The sequence below is a fragment of the Heterocephalus glaber genome, unplaced genomic scaffold, assembly GCF_053883595.1.
Source record: "Heterocephalus glaber isolate CG9 unplaced genomic scaffold, H.glaber_assembly_v1.0 deba00000470, whole genome shotgun sequence".
Lineage (NCBI taxonomy): Eukaryota > Metazoa > Chordata > Mammalia > Rodentia > Bathyergidae > Heterocephalus > Heterocephalus glaber.
Window position 1 is genome coordinate 16,990,831 of NW_028258145.1, and position 15,957 is coordinate 17,006,787.

Sequence of the window (15,957 nt, forward strand, 5' to 3'; positions counted from 1 at the left end):
CCTACCTGATAGCAGAATAAGGATCCTTTGTTTGCTGGCACTTGGCCCAGAATTATGGCCATCCTCTTCCTTTCTTCCCAGAACTCCCTCTGTTCCTGGAGGGACTCTTGAGTGTGCTATTCTGCCCCTCCCTGTGATTGCTTTGGCTCCTGAGACTACCAGCCCCCTGGTCAGGTTTGCACATGAGGGCCCTGATCAGCAGTGGGTGATCGGTCCCTGTGTGAGGCTTCATGAGGGTTCCTCATGGGCCCCCTGGGTTCTGTGAAGTTGTGTAGCATGGCTCTTCTGTCACACCCTCATCTCTCATCTTGCGTGTGATTGGTTTATTTAGGTAATAGTGAAATCCAAGCATCTCCATGAAGTTCTATCCAGAGGAGACTCCCAGAAAGCCCTCCGCCACTTCAGAGCCATCAAAAAATGGCACAGCAAGCATTCAAATGCCCTGCTGAGGAGAGGCGCCTTCCTGAGTTATTCCCAGAAGATTCAGGCAGCAGTTAGAGCTCTGAACCTTGAGGGCAAGAACCAGAATGGCCGAAGTCCAGAGGCTCAGCAGGTGACATGGGGAGGCTGTGTCCCCAGTGCCTGGCATGTTCAGGCCTTAGTTGGGTGAAGGATGAGGAGTTCCCTCATAGAGAGTATGATTGTGAAATCCATCAAAACACAAATGGCACTCAAATAGAAATGTTCGGGGACTTTCCTGGGGTGTGTAGGGTCTGGGGGAATTACTGGGGCTAGTGACTTTGGAGTTCCCCACCACCCCAGGCGTGAAGGAATGAGGAGAATAATCACCAGAATTGGACAGGATGGCTGTGGGCAGAGCACTAAGTAGAGATCCATTAGAGAGGTCAGGGATAAAGCCCAGTACCATTTTCTTGCCTTCCACTGTGCGGCTGTCAGCTCCCCTTAGCAAGATACAGCTGGGAGCTGGAAGACAGGAGCTCTTGGAAGCAGTGAAACATAGAGCCTATGGGGAGCCTGCATCTGGGGACTAACAGGGATCCAGCACATTCACCTCACTGTCCTAGTTGGCCTAGGACAGGTGTGGCTTTGCCTCTTGTCCTAGCATAATCATTAACACTCCCCTATTTGACTCCAGAAGAGTCCAGTGAACAGTCAGTTATGTGGTTACCCTAGCTGTGCTTGAGTGGACCAGGATGAGGAGCTGATGGAGCCTGGGAGAAGTGGGGTCCCTGGGGACACATTTTAATGGTGGAGTTGGTTTTCTCATCACACTCAGGCTCCTGTCTTACTCTGCTCCATGTTCTCATCTGGAACTAGTGCCTTTGAGCCTCTTCAGGCCACTGGGTGTCCGCTCCCGTGTAGCTAAGACCTCTCTTGCCCTTTGTTCAGATGTTGCAGATGTGGTATGAGTTGGATGAGCAGAGGCGGCGGAAATACCAGAAGAAAGCAGCCCCTTGTCCTGACCCCAGTCTGTCTGTCTGGCGCCCGGACATCTACTTAGCATCTGTGTCAGAAACATTTGAAAAAAAAGTTGATGACTACAGCCAGGAATGGGCAGCCCAAGCAGAGAAGAGTTATGAGAAATCAGAGCTTTCTCTGGACAGGTGATGACACTGAGTGTGTGTGCAGTAGGAGACTCCTTCTTGGGAGTGAGACTCAAGCAGGAGAGAGGGATGTGAGACAGCAAGGGGTACCTTGCAGGCCCTGAAGGCTCAACATCAGATCAGAAAAAGTAGGCAGGAGTAGGCATGCTTCTCATTTGAGCCAAGATCCAGAAGAGCCTCAGCTGGGACAAAGGCTTGCAAAAATGGCCTCTTGAGTTTGGTGTGGTGGCCATGGCAGAATGAGTCAAGGAATCAGTCTGCTCACCATTCACCTGCTGCCAACTCTGACCCAGGGCAAATCACTCATTGTCTCGGGACATCGCATCTGCTTTTCATGAAGGCTTGGAGCTGATAACTCCGATGATCCTTGGAACTTTGGGTTCCTGGGCTTAAGGAGGAAGGCCCACGTGGAGGCCTTAGCTTGGACCAGTTCTCTCTCTGTCTCTGTCTCGCCCCCCGCTACACACACACACTCAATTCAATAATGGACTGAAGCCCACAGTCTAGGTGGGTGGGAAGCCATACTTGAGCCAGTACTGTATGTCAGAGTATCACAAAATCCACCCAGGATGCTGCTTACATTCAGTCCTGGGTCTGTCCCACACAGCTCACTAAGCCTGCAAAGCTGAAGACCTTGAGACCATCTACCGTAGTGTGGCTCCTTGTTCTGGCCCTGGTGATACCAGGCCAAGTGCAGGAAAGGTCCTAGGTTAGGACAGAGCTGAGTGATGGGAGGCAGTGGAGTCACATGAACAGACACAGCCCTGAGTGGAGGAACTGGAGGAGGCCAGGTTTCTCTTTTTCCTTTCACATGCTTTCAACAGCCAGACCTCAGAGATTCCCAGCCAGCTTGTCTAGCTGCCAGCTGGGCTTTCCGTGGAACAGCAAGATCCTGACTCTCCCACCCCTCCCCCACTGCACCACTACAGCTCAGGAGGTTGCATTTACTTTCAGAAGGACCTAGAAGAACTTGCAGAGAATTCCAGCTTTATGATGCTGCCCTTCCCTTACATAATTATTCACACACATCTGCCTTTCTTGAGCCCCTTCCTAGTTCCGTGTGCCAAGTAGTAGTGTTCCTAGTGGCTCTTCCTAAAGGGTCAGCTGTCATAGGAAGAGTGGTTAAGTTAGTGCATTGCAGAGTTGTATGGCATGGGTACTTCTGTGTGGTGTGCAGCCACATGCATGATGAAGTTCTTTACTGGGTACTTCACCATGTCCTTCACTGCTTAGTGAACCTGAACCTCTAATATATACATTCACAGGTTTAAGCCCTCTCCAAACTGTGACAGCCTGGGATTGGGGGTTTAAGGTGAACAAAGGAAAATGTGAATAATGAGCCCAGAAACTCGCTGCCTTCAGGGGCCTGTAGGAACTGGCCCAGAGTGGATACTTAGGGCATGTGTGAACAATGCAAGTGTGAAAGCCTAGCACTTCCCTGCCTGGCTGATGTCTGTACTGTGTAATTTTAGAATCGTAGGATCTTTAGTAAGAACCTAAAGATTAGAGGGATCATCTGCCTAGGAAAACAAGCCCAGGAAGAGCCAGAGGGTTCTGGTTTCTGGTTTTGGGTGGGCATGGTGGGCAGTCTACTACCTGCTCCTGACCCCCACTGCCTCTTGCCATCTCTAGGCTGAGGACCCTGCTGCAGCTGAAGTGGCAGCGTTCACTGTGCGACCCAGGCGAGGCTGTAGGGCTGCTGGCTGCCCAGAGCATCGGGGAGCCCTCCACACAGATGACCCTGAACACCTTCCACTTTGCAGGCAGAGGCGAGATGAACGTCACCCTGGGCATTCCAAGGTGGGGGCTGCAAGGTTGAATGATGTCAGGGAGAGGGGTCTGCTCTGCCCTCTCGTGGGCAGGGAGTTGTTAATGAGAAGAATTACCCTGTGGGCAAGAGAGAGACTGGGTCTTATCAGAGTGGGCAGCAGGGTAGGAATTTCTAGAGCTTACTGATTTCTGTGGCCAGATCAATCAGTGCCCAGGTCTTTTCGGACCTCCGTTTATCTCTGCCAACTCCTGCATCAGAGTTACTAGGAATGCTTGTGAGACTACACCCAGGAACATTGCAAACAAGCCCCATGCAGGGTCACTTGGTTGCCCAACTCCAGAAGCACCATTCACATAGAATGCCACCCTGTGGCCCTGGCCCTAGGTGCTATATGTACACTGCTGTCTAGTGACTCGGGAAAGAGCGTGGGGTCAGACCCACAGCATTCATTCTGTGGTCCTGTCCCTTGCTAGCAGATGGACTGTGGATGGCTTTAACTTCCCAGTCTCGGTGCCTTCCGTGAAATGTGGGAGGACAGACCCACAGGCAGCCAGTTGGGAGGACCGATGACCTTCAGGGTGAGGCTCAGTAGAAGCACTGCACATGCTCGTTGCCTTCCCTGCATCTCATTCAGTAAGCACCTACTATGTGCAAGGCCCAGGAATCAGACACAGCTGTGTGTTGAGCTGGCATTCCAAGGAGGAGTCTTGAAGGTAGAGTCCCTCATTGTCTCATGGAGCCAGAGCTGGGACTCTGATCCAGCATATTCATCTACAAGATCCCAGGCCCCTTGCTCATCTCAGAAGAGCTCTTACATATTTAGAAGAGGCTTCATGCAAACAAGGGATGTAGTCACCTCATGATCTGATGTGCCCTTGTCCTGGGGCAGATTGAGGGAGATTCTCATGGTGGCCAGCGCTAACATCAAGACACCTATGATGAGTGTGCCTGTGTTCAACACCAAGAAAGCCCTGAAGAGAGTGAAGAGCCTGAAGAAGCAGCTTACCAGAGTGTGCCTTGGGGAGGTAACATGCCCAAGCTGCCTGCTGTGGGGAGGGTGGACCCGTGTCCTCCCATTGGTGCACAGTAGGCTTTGCTGACTGCTCAGACCTTCAGCTCAGGTTCCCAAAGGGAAAGAGAAGCTGTTTGCCCAGTGTTTGCGCAGTGCTGAGCAGGGATGGATCTGGAAGCTTTTAAAGATAATCATTAGTTCCACAGCATCCTTTTGTGCCGAAAAATTGCAGCGAGTGCTTCCTGGGTAGCTTACCAGCTCCACAGAAGCCCACTCCTCACAATCTCTGGCCACTCTCTGGAGGAGATTTCCAGCTGTGTCCCCTGTTCCCCCAGAGGAGTCCTGCCAGCAGAGTGCACTAGAATTTCTTTGGAGTTTGGGCCCCTGCTGCTGTCTCCTCAATTCCTTGGTTTCCTATAATCCACTTGTGGTGCATTTACCTAGGATTTGGACAAACCAAGTTTTCCTCATCTATCTGATTCTAGGTGTTGCAGAAAGTTGATGTTGAGGAGTCCTTCTGTATGGGGGAAAAGCAGAACAAATTCCGGGTGTACCAGCTACAGTTTCACTTCCTGCCACATGTGTATTACCAGCAGGAGAAGTGCCTGAGACCCGAGGACATCCTGCGCTTCATGGAAACAAGGTCAGAATATGGGCCATATTTGTTCACTGACCTTGACTCACATAGCATGCACCACGCTGCTGGTCACAGGGTGCCTAGAGACTGGGTGTATTTGCCCAGTGAGCCCTATAGGTGAAGTGTTTAGGAAAAGAGCAGGTCCTACAACCTAATCGGAAAACCTCACCACCAGTCTAGCTTGTGGATATGACTTTGTGGGCCACATATCACTCCCTGAACCCATTTCCCCTTTTCAGTTGATGTGTCAAGATTATTGCCATCTTGAGTTTGCAATGTTCGGGCATGAAAATACATGTAAGAGTAAAGAGCCCTATCACAGTGGTGCCTCTGTGACTCAGACCAGCCCAGGGCGTTAATGTTTGATGGGATGTTATGCTGAGCAGTATAATGTGGTTTGCAGTCTGCTAATAATGGGCAGTAAGCTGATGGCATGCTGCTTTTAAACCCCGGTTCTGTAACCAGGCTACCTCCAGCTCTTTAAAGAGGACCAGAGAAATTCTGTTTCTTGTCTGGTGGGGAGAATGAACTTCCTTTTTCTCTCAAGTCAAGTTATAGTTGGATATTTGAAAAGTTCAGGCCATAATGCTGAGTGCACAGGATCAGGAAGCTGGTCTCTTTGGAACAGGAACAAGTGGAAAGGAGCCAACAAAGCACTTTTACCTCACCTGCTGCAGACCCCAGTAGGTCAGAGCCTGTGAAGCAGGTGGAGAGCCCCTGGCAGACTCTTCCAGAGTGTGGAACCTGTCTTGGGGTTGATTGTCACTCTGCAGAAACATGAGCCATTACAGTCAGATGTTCTGAATTTTTGGTTTGTTTTTTTTTTCTTTTTTCTTTTTTTGTACCAGGAATCGAACTTGGGACCTTGAGCTTGCAAAGCAGGCAGCAGAACCACTGAGCTAAATCCCTGGCCCTGAATTTTTGTTTTTTCATATTTTTTTCTTTTTTGGGGTATCTGAATGCATGCTTTTGTTTTTATTTTTTTTTAAAAAAAGTCTTTTAACTTTTAAGTACCAGCCACCAATTCTATATTTTAAAAGCCTGGTAAGCAAAATAGATGCCATCTGTTGGTGAGATTCAACCTTAGGCCACTGAGCACTGCCTCTGACCCAGATCAGTTCCCAGGTCTTTCCAGAGCTGCGTGGATGTGGAGAACCAAGGCAGCACAAGATAAAGCTCCCCAGCCCTCGCTCATCCCATATGAACTGGTCACTGAGGCAGGTGGGGCCAGGAGAGGGTGTCTCTCCTGCCTTCTGCCCTCTGCCCTCTACTCCTCTCCCTGAAGATGAGGCCTAGCTACAGGGGAGCCCTCTATGCAGGTGGCATTAGGATGATAGCTGAACCTGGGTCTGAACTCAGCCTTTTGGATGTAGGGCACTTGCCAGGCATATCCTGCCCCAGATGACACAAGGCCTGCATAAGACTGCTAGCTAAGCCTTGGGGAACACCTGCATCGGCACCTCCCTGGAAGGTTTGTTCCATCAGGTGGTCCTCCATGCACTCTAAGTTGCTGGGCACAGTGACAGGAAAGCAGTGTGTGCTCCAGCCTGCCAGCTTATTAATTAAGAGAAGAACATGAACTCCCAGGTGCAGCAGATGTTTGTGCCAGCCCAGCGTCTCTTTTCTGAGAAGTGGGAATTAGGATCACACGGCCTCTTGAGAATGACTGAGAGGGGTGGAATGTGTGGACTGCCCCATTTCTCTGCACTTGAAGCTCCTGCCTGCTAGGTCTGCATGAGGCAAGTGCTGGGCCATGCTCAGACCTCTCTACTGACATTGCCTCATGGAATTGAAAATAGTAAGTCACTTTTAAAAATTTCCTTCCTGTTAAGTGAAAGCCCTGGCTTGTTCCCAGCAGTGAAGTACTTCTTGACCTCCTGGTTGTGTTTTCCTTTTGCCCTTGAGCAGCTGTAATCAGCAAGGCCATATCAGGTGCTTGGATGGAGGTAGCCTAGTGACTACAGCAGAAGGGCCCTGAGGTCTTGGCCAAAGATAAAAGAAGAAGCAGGCTCTTAACTGGGCTGAGCTTGTCAACCCAGCAGTGACACAGCCATATTAAGCCCTCTATGTATCCACAGGAAATGCAAGTGGGCAGGATGTGCTTTCAGAAGAGCAACCCTTCCTCCCTGAAGCAGTTTCTCCTCCTTTCTACCCTTTCTTTCCCTTCTTCTGTTCTCCCCACCACCCTCTTTTCTCTCTCCTCTCCCGTTCCCTCCCTTCATTCCAGTTGTGGGATCATGAGACTTTATTGACATAAAGTGGAGCAAAAATGAAAACAGAGAGGTACTTCCATAGGTGGAGCTGTATAAGCATTAATGCCTTGATGTCTGCACTAGCACTCATCACTTAGTATTCATGATCTAGAAGGTGGACAGGGGAGATGAAGAAGAAAGAGCACTGGGCTAGGAGTCAGGGACTGTAGGTCCTGGCCTCCCATCCTGGACATGAACTGACCCAGCTGGCCATCTGCAGTTTTATTGTCTGTGACTCTCCATCTAGCAGGTGGCACCGCTGTTAACAAGCACTTTCAGAAACGCCCAAGGTCATGTTCCCAGTTTGTAATTATTTATATGGGCTAGGAGGTTCCTCTGCCACCTCCCCCTATTGTTCCCTTTCACTTGCCACCTGACAGCACCACCTCCAGAAGGCAGTTCTTGTGGCCCATCACTTCTCTTGCTCTTGGCAGAATCACAGAAAGGTAAATGACTGCACCTCCCAGGAAACACTGGCACATGCCACACGTCTACCTCATACTGACCGGTGTTCCATCTTCTCCCTCATCATCTCCTGTGTTCTCACCTCTCCTGGTCACCAGAGAGGGGCCAGGGTAGAAAGGATTCCCTGCTGGGGGATCAGGGAGGGCTTCTTGGAGGAGCTGAGTCTTCACTTTGACCCAGCCTTGAAAGATCAGTACATATCCAGCATGTAGACAAGAGCTGCAGGTGCAGCAGGGAAGATGGCTGTAGCGGAGGCCCAAAGGATGCTCAAGGGTGGGAGCAGATGGACATTTGCGGGGAGGAGCCTCACCTATAACATTGCCACAAACTGGTCCAGCAGAGAGGAGCTGCCACCCAGTTTGACTCCATCTCTGCTCTGTGCAGTGGCCTCCTATGCCAAAAGAGCAGCCCCATGTCACAGGCAGATCCAGGCACTCGTCTCCAGGCTGGCACAGAAACTTCCCTTGCTCCTGTAAAGTGAGACCCAGCCTCCTCTGCTCTGGTCTCCTGTCCCCATCCCTGGCGCCTGGTGAACAAGTGCATCACTAGACTAGTGGGTGAGGAGCCTTTTTTCTGCCAAAGATGGAAACGTCAGCAAAACCATGAACCTCTTTGAAAAACTGCCCCCAAAACCAAAGGAAGTGAGGATGGCATTCTTTTGTTTTTAATGAGCCAAACAGTAAACATTTAACCCACCCACTTTTCAAATTAAGGCTCAGCTTCTTAGGGGCCAGGAACCCGCCTTTTCTCCCTCATCTTGCCCCTAGGGCTAGCATACCGGCATAGGGTGAGTGCTCAGAGAGCACAGGACGGGTGTACAAGGGATCTGGATGCTTTCTGCAGCTAAAAGCAGTCCAGGTTGGTCAGCTTTTCCAGCCTGATGAACAGGAGGCAAGAGGTTGTCTGAGAGAAGCAACAGTGTGGAGGGCACAGGGTGAAGCCCTAAGGGACCCTAAGAAGGTCTAACTCAGGAAGAGGGGCCACGGGCCAAGAAAGGCTCTGAGCTGTAGATGGGTTCTTTCCAACTGATTTGGTTCTAACCTGTTGAGATGATTTATCACAAAGTAACTTGTCACTGTCCTTTGAAATTCTGATGCGCTTTTCAGAACTCTTCATTCTCTGTCCCAAGTGAGGGGCCTCCTAGACCAAGGAGAAGGGGGCTCCTCTGGCCTGAGCAGCTTAACTTTCTGGAGATGCTGTGAGTGACAAGCAAAGCACCTCTCTCCATCCTGGTTAGATGACAACCACAGTGGCACCATCAACTGTCATTTACCAAGTACATGCCCTGTCGGACCCTAGGAAGTGTGTCAGTCACAGGGTCATTTCTTTTTTAATTTTTTTTGGTAACGGGGATTGAACTCGGGACCTTGCGCTTGCGTGGCAGGTGCCAGAACCACTGAGCTAAATCCCCGGCCTCACAGGGTCACTTTTGATTCTTAAGACTATACCATACTAATACGCACATTGTGTAGACAAGCAATTTATAGAGCAAAAAGCTACATAGGCTCAAAGCCACGAAGTCCAGAAGTGACTGAGCCAGTATCCAGACCAGGCCTTCCCCTCAGAAAGGAGAGAGGGAGCAAGTGGATAGGAGAGACTGGCCTCTGTCACATGCGTTAATCCCCTGTGGGACTCCCTCGACATCCTGCCCCACCACAAGAGGAAGGTCAGACACACTGGTACTGACCACGGGACGTGGCTTTCCTCTCTCCTCAGGTTCTTTAAACTTCTGATGGAATCCATCAGAAAGAGGCATAGTAAAGCATCAGCCTTCCGAAGCGTGAACACTCGGAGAGCTACACAGCGGGATCTCGATGATGCTGGAGAATCAGGGAGAAGTCGGGTGAGTGAGACCTGGGGGCCACTTGGGGCCACATAGGGCCAGTTCCAAGGCTGCGAGGGAGATAGAGGTCCTATAGTCTTGGGGCAAGGCTCTGGGACTGTTCATAGCAAGCTGTAGGCCCCTTCCTGATGGTGCCCATCTCTCCACTCACCTCAGCATTTGTCTGCTATTCCAAGAGAGCCTGCCAGCCACGTCTCTTCAGATGATGGGTTGGGCCAGGGAGGCTGCAGGTGCCATGGTGTGACTGGCCCTGGGTCAAGGCCTTGGAACTTCCATGTGTCCTTGCAAGGAGCTCTGTGTAGAAGGTTTTCATCCTGAAGATGGACTTTTGGTAATGGTGTATGCTGAACCTTAACAGTTCTTTTTCTGATTTCATTTGGCTTCTCTAGACCAGATGAACTGAGGCCCACCTGGCTGGGACCAAAGAGATATTTTATAATAAAGAAGGCAAGCCTCAGTGGCAACGATTGGAGGAGGATTGTCTTGGTGGAATATAGAGTACTTTAAAAAAAAAATACTTTAGAGTATTTTTACCCTTCCTCCTTTTCCCATCCTGCAATTGAATTGATTAAAAATATTTGGAACAATATTTTACACCATCTTTTAAGGACTTGAAAAGCCCTAGCACTTTTCTTTCTTTTTAAATGAAAAATTTTATAAGCGATATATATAAAATCTAAAGGGAAGGAGGCCTGGAGTCCAGGGCCAGACCAGGGATATGGGCTTGAGAGGTAGATGGATGGTGATGGATGGAAGAAGAGTTGGTAGATGGGCATCTGGGGAGGTGGTAGTGGATGTAACGATGGCTGGGTGGGTAAGTAGAAAGGTGGGCAGGCGGAGGATGAATGGGTGGCCAGAGGGGTTTGTGGATAGACTTGTGGATTCATGGAGCACTGAATATTGGAAGTGAATCATTTTCCTTCTTGTCCTCCCACCACAGGGAGAGCAGGAAGGTGATGAGGAAGACGAGGGGAACATTGTGGATGCTGAAGCTGAGGAGGGAGATGCTGATGCCTCTGACACAAAATCCAAGGAGAAGCAAGAGGAAGAGGTGAGGGGTGTCTGGCTGAGGTGAAGGGTCTGTGTCGTATCCCTCCTCTGGCACTTGAAGGACATGGCCTCTGTGTTGTGCTGGGAGCCCACCAGAACTCTGAAGCAAGACTTCCTGTGCCGCACACCTCTCAACAGAGCAGATGGGGTTTAGAGGACAGGAATAGGGACGCCCCTTGGATCTGGGTGACCCCAGGTTTGAATCAGACTGCAGAATCCATAGAAGCCTCTGGTTACCAGTCAGGCTGCACAAATGTGATACTCCCCCCGCACCCATCCTAGAGCAGTCCTGTCATAAACTCGGCAGAGACAAAGGGCAGGTTAGAGGGGCCCAGGGACTGCCTGGGTAAGAGCTCAGGTGGGTGTGTAGAGTGGAAGGGCCAGAAGGTAGGGGGGAGGAAGGTAGCCAGACCAGGGCAGAAAAACCCTGGGTGAAGAGTGTGGGGCAGGTGGGGCCCAGGCCAGAGCCAGCCTTTGTAGGGTCCTTGCTCCAGACACCAAGTGTGGTTCATGGTGGGCCCCTGAGTAGCAGTCTGCACTCCACTTCCTACCAGGTGGATTATGAGAGTGAGGAAGAGGAGGAGAAAGAGGAAGAGGAAGATGATGACACACAGGAAGATGGGAACATCTGTGGTGAAGATGCCAATTGGGCCCATGAACCAGATGAGGTGGGCTCAGTCCTGGAGGAGGACTTATCCCAGAAACCTCTCTGCCTCCACCGGGAGCCCCAGGGAGCAGAGGCTGTGGAGTGCCGTGTCCAGGCTGTGCGTGAGGCCCATTCGTTCATTGAGGACTACCAGTATGACACTGAGGAGGGCCTATGGTGCCAGGTCAGTGTGGTGCACAGCTAGGTCCCTGGTCAGGCCCCGCCCACCACATGGCCTCAGGTGGCTCTGCCACAGAGCTCAAGTCACAAGGTCAGGGGCATCCATGCTGGGTCACCTGCTTTCCCAGCATGCAGGCCATGAGAGTTCATAATCTGGTGATGTCTAGACCCTGTGCTCCAAAGCACAGCCCCATGTGTGCCATTTTCAAACCGCTAGTGAGCCAGGGCCCTCTGGTTGCTCAGGAATAGTTTGAGTCTCATCTGCCAAGCCCTGCAGGTTCTTTCAAAGGTGTCACTTCACTTAGTGCTCAGCACACTAACATTGTTAACTTACCTCACTGCCAACAAGGAAGAACCTAAAAGCTCCCCACACACATGGCCCATGGCCCCCACCCTGGGCCTTTTGTGGTTCCCTTCAGGGCTGGATGGTGTAGAGGCCTCAACATCTCACAGACTTATTTTTTTATCTTCCCTTGGACCTAAGTTAGTGGTTCCCAAATGGTAGCATAACTAACATGACTCATGAATGGGATCCCAGGCCCAGAGCAACATGTACCATTCTTGCCATCATTTAAAGGACGGTAGGGTAGGATTGAGTGGACATGAGTTTCTGCATGTCACTGATGTCTGTGACAGTGCAGTTCCACTATTCCAACCTTGAATGTGAGTGAGTGTAGGGGTCAGTAAAGCCAGCCAGTGTTCGAGCTCTCCTCCCCAGCCACCATGTCTCTGGGAGGGCTTTTAGGTGCCCAGGAACCTGCCAGCTCCAACATCCCAGCTCACTCTCCTCTTGCAGGTGACGTTGAAGCTCCCTCTGATGAAAATTAACTTTGACATGAGCTCCCTCATCATGTCCTTGGCCCACAGCGCTGTTGTTTACACAACCAAGGGCATCACTCGGTGCCTCCTGAATGAAACTACCAGTTGTAAGAATGAGAAGGAGCTTGTGCTAAACACAGAAGGAATCAACCTCCCAGAGCTGTTCAAGTACTCTGAGGTGCGTGTCCACTTCTCCAGGGTTATAGGCTGGTCTGGGATGCAGTGGTAGCCCTGACCTCGTATTGTCTTGGGATCCAGCCACTTGGGACTTGGGACCCACTAATTCTACCCCTTCCTAGGCTGTTCATGCTTTTAAAATGTCTTCCCCAAATCAAGTGTGCATGTCCTCTCCCGCCCCCTGGAGACTCAGGATGATTCGTGTGAGCCTTGTTAAAGCTTATAGTGCGGAAACTTGGTGAACTTTAACCCAGAGTTTCTAGGTTTTTTTTGAAAAGTTATTTTTCTTTGAAATTAAGACCTTCCCAAGGTAGAGTTATAAGAAATAGTGTGTTTCAGTGATGCCCTGGATCTGCTCACTTTTTCTGGGAAAGGAGACCCAGCCTAACCCAGCACACCCTATGCCGTGCTGGCCAAGACCCTGCATTCCTGTCCCACCTGCTCACAAATATGCTTATCCTTTCTGAGTTGCTTTCAGCCTTGAACGCAAGGATTCCCCCCACAGGATACTAAGGAATTTGGGGGCCCCTAACCCCTTAGCCAGCATTAGGCTGGCAGAGGCCCCGTCCCTCGCACACTTTTGCCTTGACCAGCAGTGCCTTGGAGGATGAGCAGGCTCATATGAATCAGCTCCCGTCTCCATGTGGTGTGGTTTGGGTCATGTATGCTGGTGGAGTTTGTTCCAAGGAGCAGTCAGGTCACTTGTTTGTCTTCAGTGAAACGTGTCTGGTTGTGGGGCAGTGCCCCTTTCCGGCACAATGCATAGCCACTGAGGGCCACTCCAGGATGGTTGAGTTGGAGCCTCACCCTCTGGTGAGGCCTGAAAGACCCCTATGGGGCTGGCCTGTCCCTGAATGTGTATCCTGGGAGGGTTTGGGGGCTCTCTGCTGAGGGAGCCATCCTAGTAAACAGCCCTCTCTGTTTAAAGAATTTTCTTTTTATTAAATCTTAAGTGTGTCCTGAGTCATCCCTGGACTCTGGTCACAGCAGCAGTACAGGCCTGGAGCCTGGCAAGCACGTCATCAGCTTCCCTTGCACCCATCCTGGGTCACCTCTCCACACTTTGTCATCAGCTGTGCTCAGTTACCAGGCACATGGAGAGAGAGCGTGGTGGGGGTGGAAGACACGTAGACAGTAGGTGCAGGAGGCTGGGCACTAAATTCCCCCTTCCTCTCCCAGGTGCTGGACCTGCGCCGCCTCTACTCCAATGACATCCATGCCATGGCCAACACATACGGCATCGAGGCTGCACTTCGGGTGATCGAGAAGGAGATCAAGGATGTGTTTGCCGTGTATGGTAAGAGGGACTCCCAAAACACCCCAGAAGGTCAAGCCTGAGTTGGGTGTGTGCCAGGGCAGAACTGAAATGAGTGCAGTGCATTGCAGTGGGAGACCACAGTGTCTGAGAGTTCCCGGAGGAAATGTGAGGAGACGGCAGCTCCGTCACTGAGCCACTCAGTGGTTTCTCAGCAGCTGGTGTCTGAGAAGCTCCCAAAAGTTTGATGACTTGGCCCATCCTGCCTGCGGGGTTCTGGTTCCCCAGTATGGATGAGTCATCACTTCTGAGCCTGCTAGGTGGGTGTGGAGAGCAGGATGCCGGCACAGGGTGGTCCCCAGACCAGGCACAGAGGTGGCAGAGCTGGGAGGGAGCCCCAGGATGTGAGCTACAGGCAGCCTGGCTTGTGTCTAGTGATGCTTCCCAGCTGCCTCCCTCGTCACTGCTTAATCTTTGCCAATGTTACCATTCCCGTGACAGGCATTGCAGTGGATCCTCGCCATCTGTCCCTGGTTGCTGATTATATGTGCTTTGAGGGTGTGTACAAGCCACTGAATCGCTTCGGGATCAGGTCAAGCTCCTCTCCTCTGCAGCAGATGACATTTGAAACTAGCTTCCAGTTTCTGAAGCAGGCCACCATGATGGGTCAGTACAGGCAGGTGCTTGGTCTTCCGTCTCCTGACTCACCCTGGGCAACGGCCTGTCCCATCAGGCACCTTTCCACAGCACCTTGCACTCAAGGGAGATCTCAGAATGATAGGGCTGGGGTGGGGGCAGCAGATGAGAAGGCTGCCTATGCGTCCTGAAAGAAGAAGGGGCCCTCCTCCCTTTAAAGGTGGGAGCAGCACTGCAGCATGGGCTGTCAGCTGCAGGGACTCAGGACCGGGCCTCTCACACCTCAGCATTGAGGCCTCCCCATCCTCTCACATCACCCCCAGCTTTCCCCACTGCCCCCCGACATAGGCTCTTGTATCTCTCACAGGATCCCACGATGAGTTGAAGTCCCCATCAGCCTGCCTGGTGGTCGGTAAGGTTGTCAAAGGTGGGACGGGCCTGTTCGAGCTCAAGCAACCCCTGAGATAGCGGTCTCTGCAGCAGCATCTCCTCAGCCTGGAGGACCTGGATATGGGTATGACCAGCACAGGAGAGGACCGGAAGGTCAGACTCCAAGATGGTTCAGAGTGACAGTTCAGAGCACAGCAGTGACCTCAAGCTCCAAAAAGCAACTGGTCTTCGGGTGGAAGTAGAAAGTGGCAGTGTTGCTCTTCCTGCCCCATCTCAGGATTATAACAATGCTCTCAGAGTCCCTCTAACATGGCTGGGGTTTTGCTTACACTGCAAATCCTGAGGAGAAGCCCTAGGATGTTCCCTGGAGGACCAAGGGCACATCCACTTGTGTTTTGCTGTTGGGGACCCAAGGCTCCAGTGTATAGAAGTGAGATCCTGTTGCTCCATGTGCCAGTGACTGCAGAAAGGATTCCTGGGGTCTCCCGTGACCGGAAACAGAACCTGCCACTCCCTGACCTGCCCTTTGGAGCTCTTCCAACACCTGGGGGCAGAGTATGTGGAGGCCCCAATCCAGGGCTTCTTCGTGGGCCAAGGGTAGAGCAGCACAGTCCTCCAGCCACCCAACTTCCATGCCTGCATTGCAGCAGGGCCTTGAGACCATAACCGGTCTCTCCAGGGCCCCAGCAGCTTACCCCACACAGAAAACCCCGCTGGGGCCATTGGTCAAGCTGCCTGGCTTCCCTGGCTCTGCTCTCGGATATGTGGAGGCTTGCAGCCTCTGTGTAGGCCCTGCTGTGGCCGGGGTCATCCAGGCCCTCTCCACCCCAGATAGCAGCAGGGTGCCCTGACCTGAACAGAAAAGGCAGAGAGGGCTTATACAGAGGCTTTGTAAAACCAGAGGCTGTTTCTATTTTTGTCTAATGTTATTCCAACTCAGGCTGAGTAATAAACATCACTGGAACTAGCTTTTGGGAGAGGGGAGAAAACTGACTTGTGTTTTTTATTTTTTCCTCTGGTTTGTGGTTTCTGCATTTGGAGTTGAGAACCCAGAACTGGGATTTTCTTGGCACAGTTAGACCTCAATCCCTCTTTTTGCTTTCATCTGAGATTGTGGGGGCAGATCTCATCCCCTGCAGGCCCCCTCACCACCACCCTATGTGTTCAGCCAGTGTCCCTTTCCAGCTCTGGCCCAATGGCCAGGAGAAGCACAGAACAAAAGCCAGTGGGAAGGAGCTGTGTTGACCTGGGGTGGGGGT

The 15,957-nt window shown here is 51.5% G+C and overlaps 1 protein-coding gene across 4 annotated transcripts in view; it reads left to right on the forward strand.

The window, feature by feature from the left end:
* The window catches only part of Polr1a (RNA polymerase I subunit A), a 77,852-nt gene extending 62,161 nt beyond the window's left edge, over positions 1–15,691 (forward strand). For 2 of the 4 annotated variants that reach the window (XM_004844590.3, XM_087204267.1), the window contains 12 exons: positions 332–553; positions 1,351–1,565; positions 3,198–3,365; positions 4,226–4,361; positions 4,834–4,991; positions 9,419–9,545; positions 10,486–10,596; positions 11,150–11,425; positions 12,218–12,418; positions 13,597–13,714; positions 14,174–14,338; positions 14,676–15,691. In XM_004844590.3, coding sequence (XP_004844647.1) covers positions 332–553; positions 1,351–1,565; positions 3,198–3,365; positions 4,226–4,361; positions 4,834–4,991; positions 9,419–9,545; positions 10,486–10,596; positions 11,150–11,425; positions 12,218–12,418; positions 13,597–13,714; positions 14,174–14,338; positions 14,676–14,776 — 1,998 coding nt within the window. In that variant the 3' untranslated portion in view covers positions 14,777–15,691. Of the gene's footprint in view, positions 1–331; positions 554–1,350; positions 1,566–3,197; positions 3,366–4,225; positions 4,362–4,833; positions 4,992–9,418; positions 9,546–10,485; positions 10,597–11,149; positions 11,426–12,217; positions 12,419–13,596; positions 13,715–14,173; positions 14,349–14,675 lie in introns of all 4 variants that reach the window. The other 2 variants (XM_021258201.2, XM_021258203.2) reach the window with 2 other exon arrangements.
* The last annotated feature ends 266 nt before the right edge of the window (positions 15,692–15,957 follow it).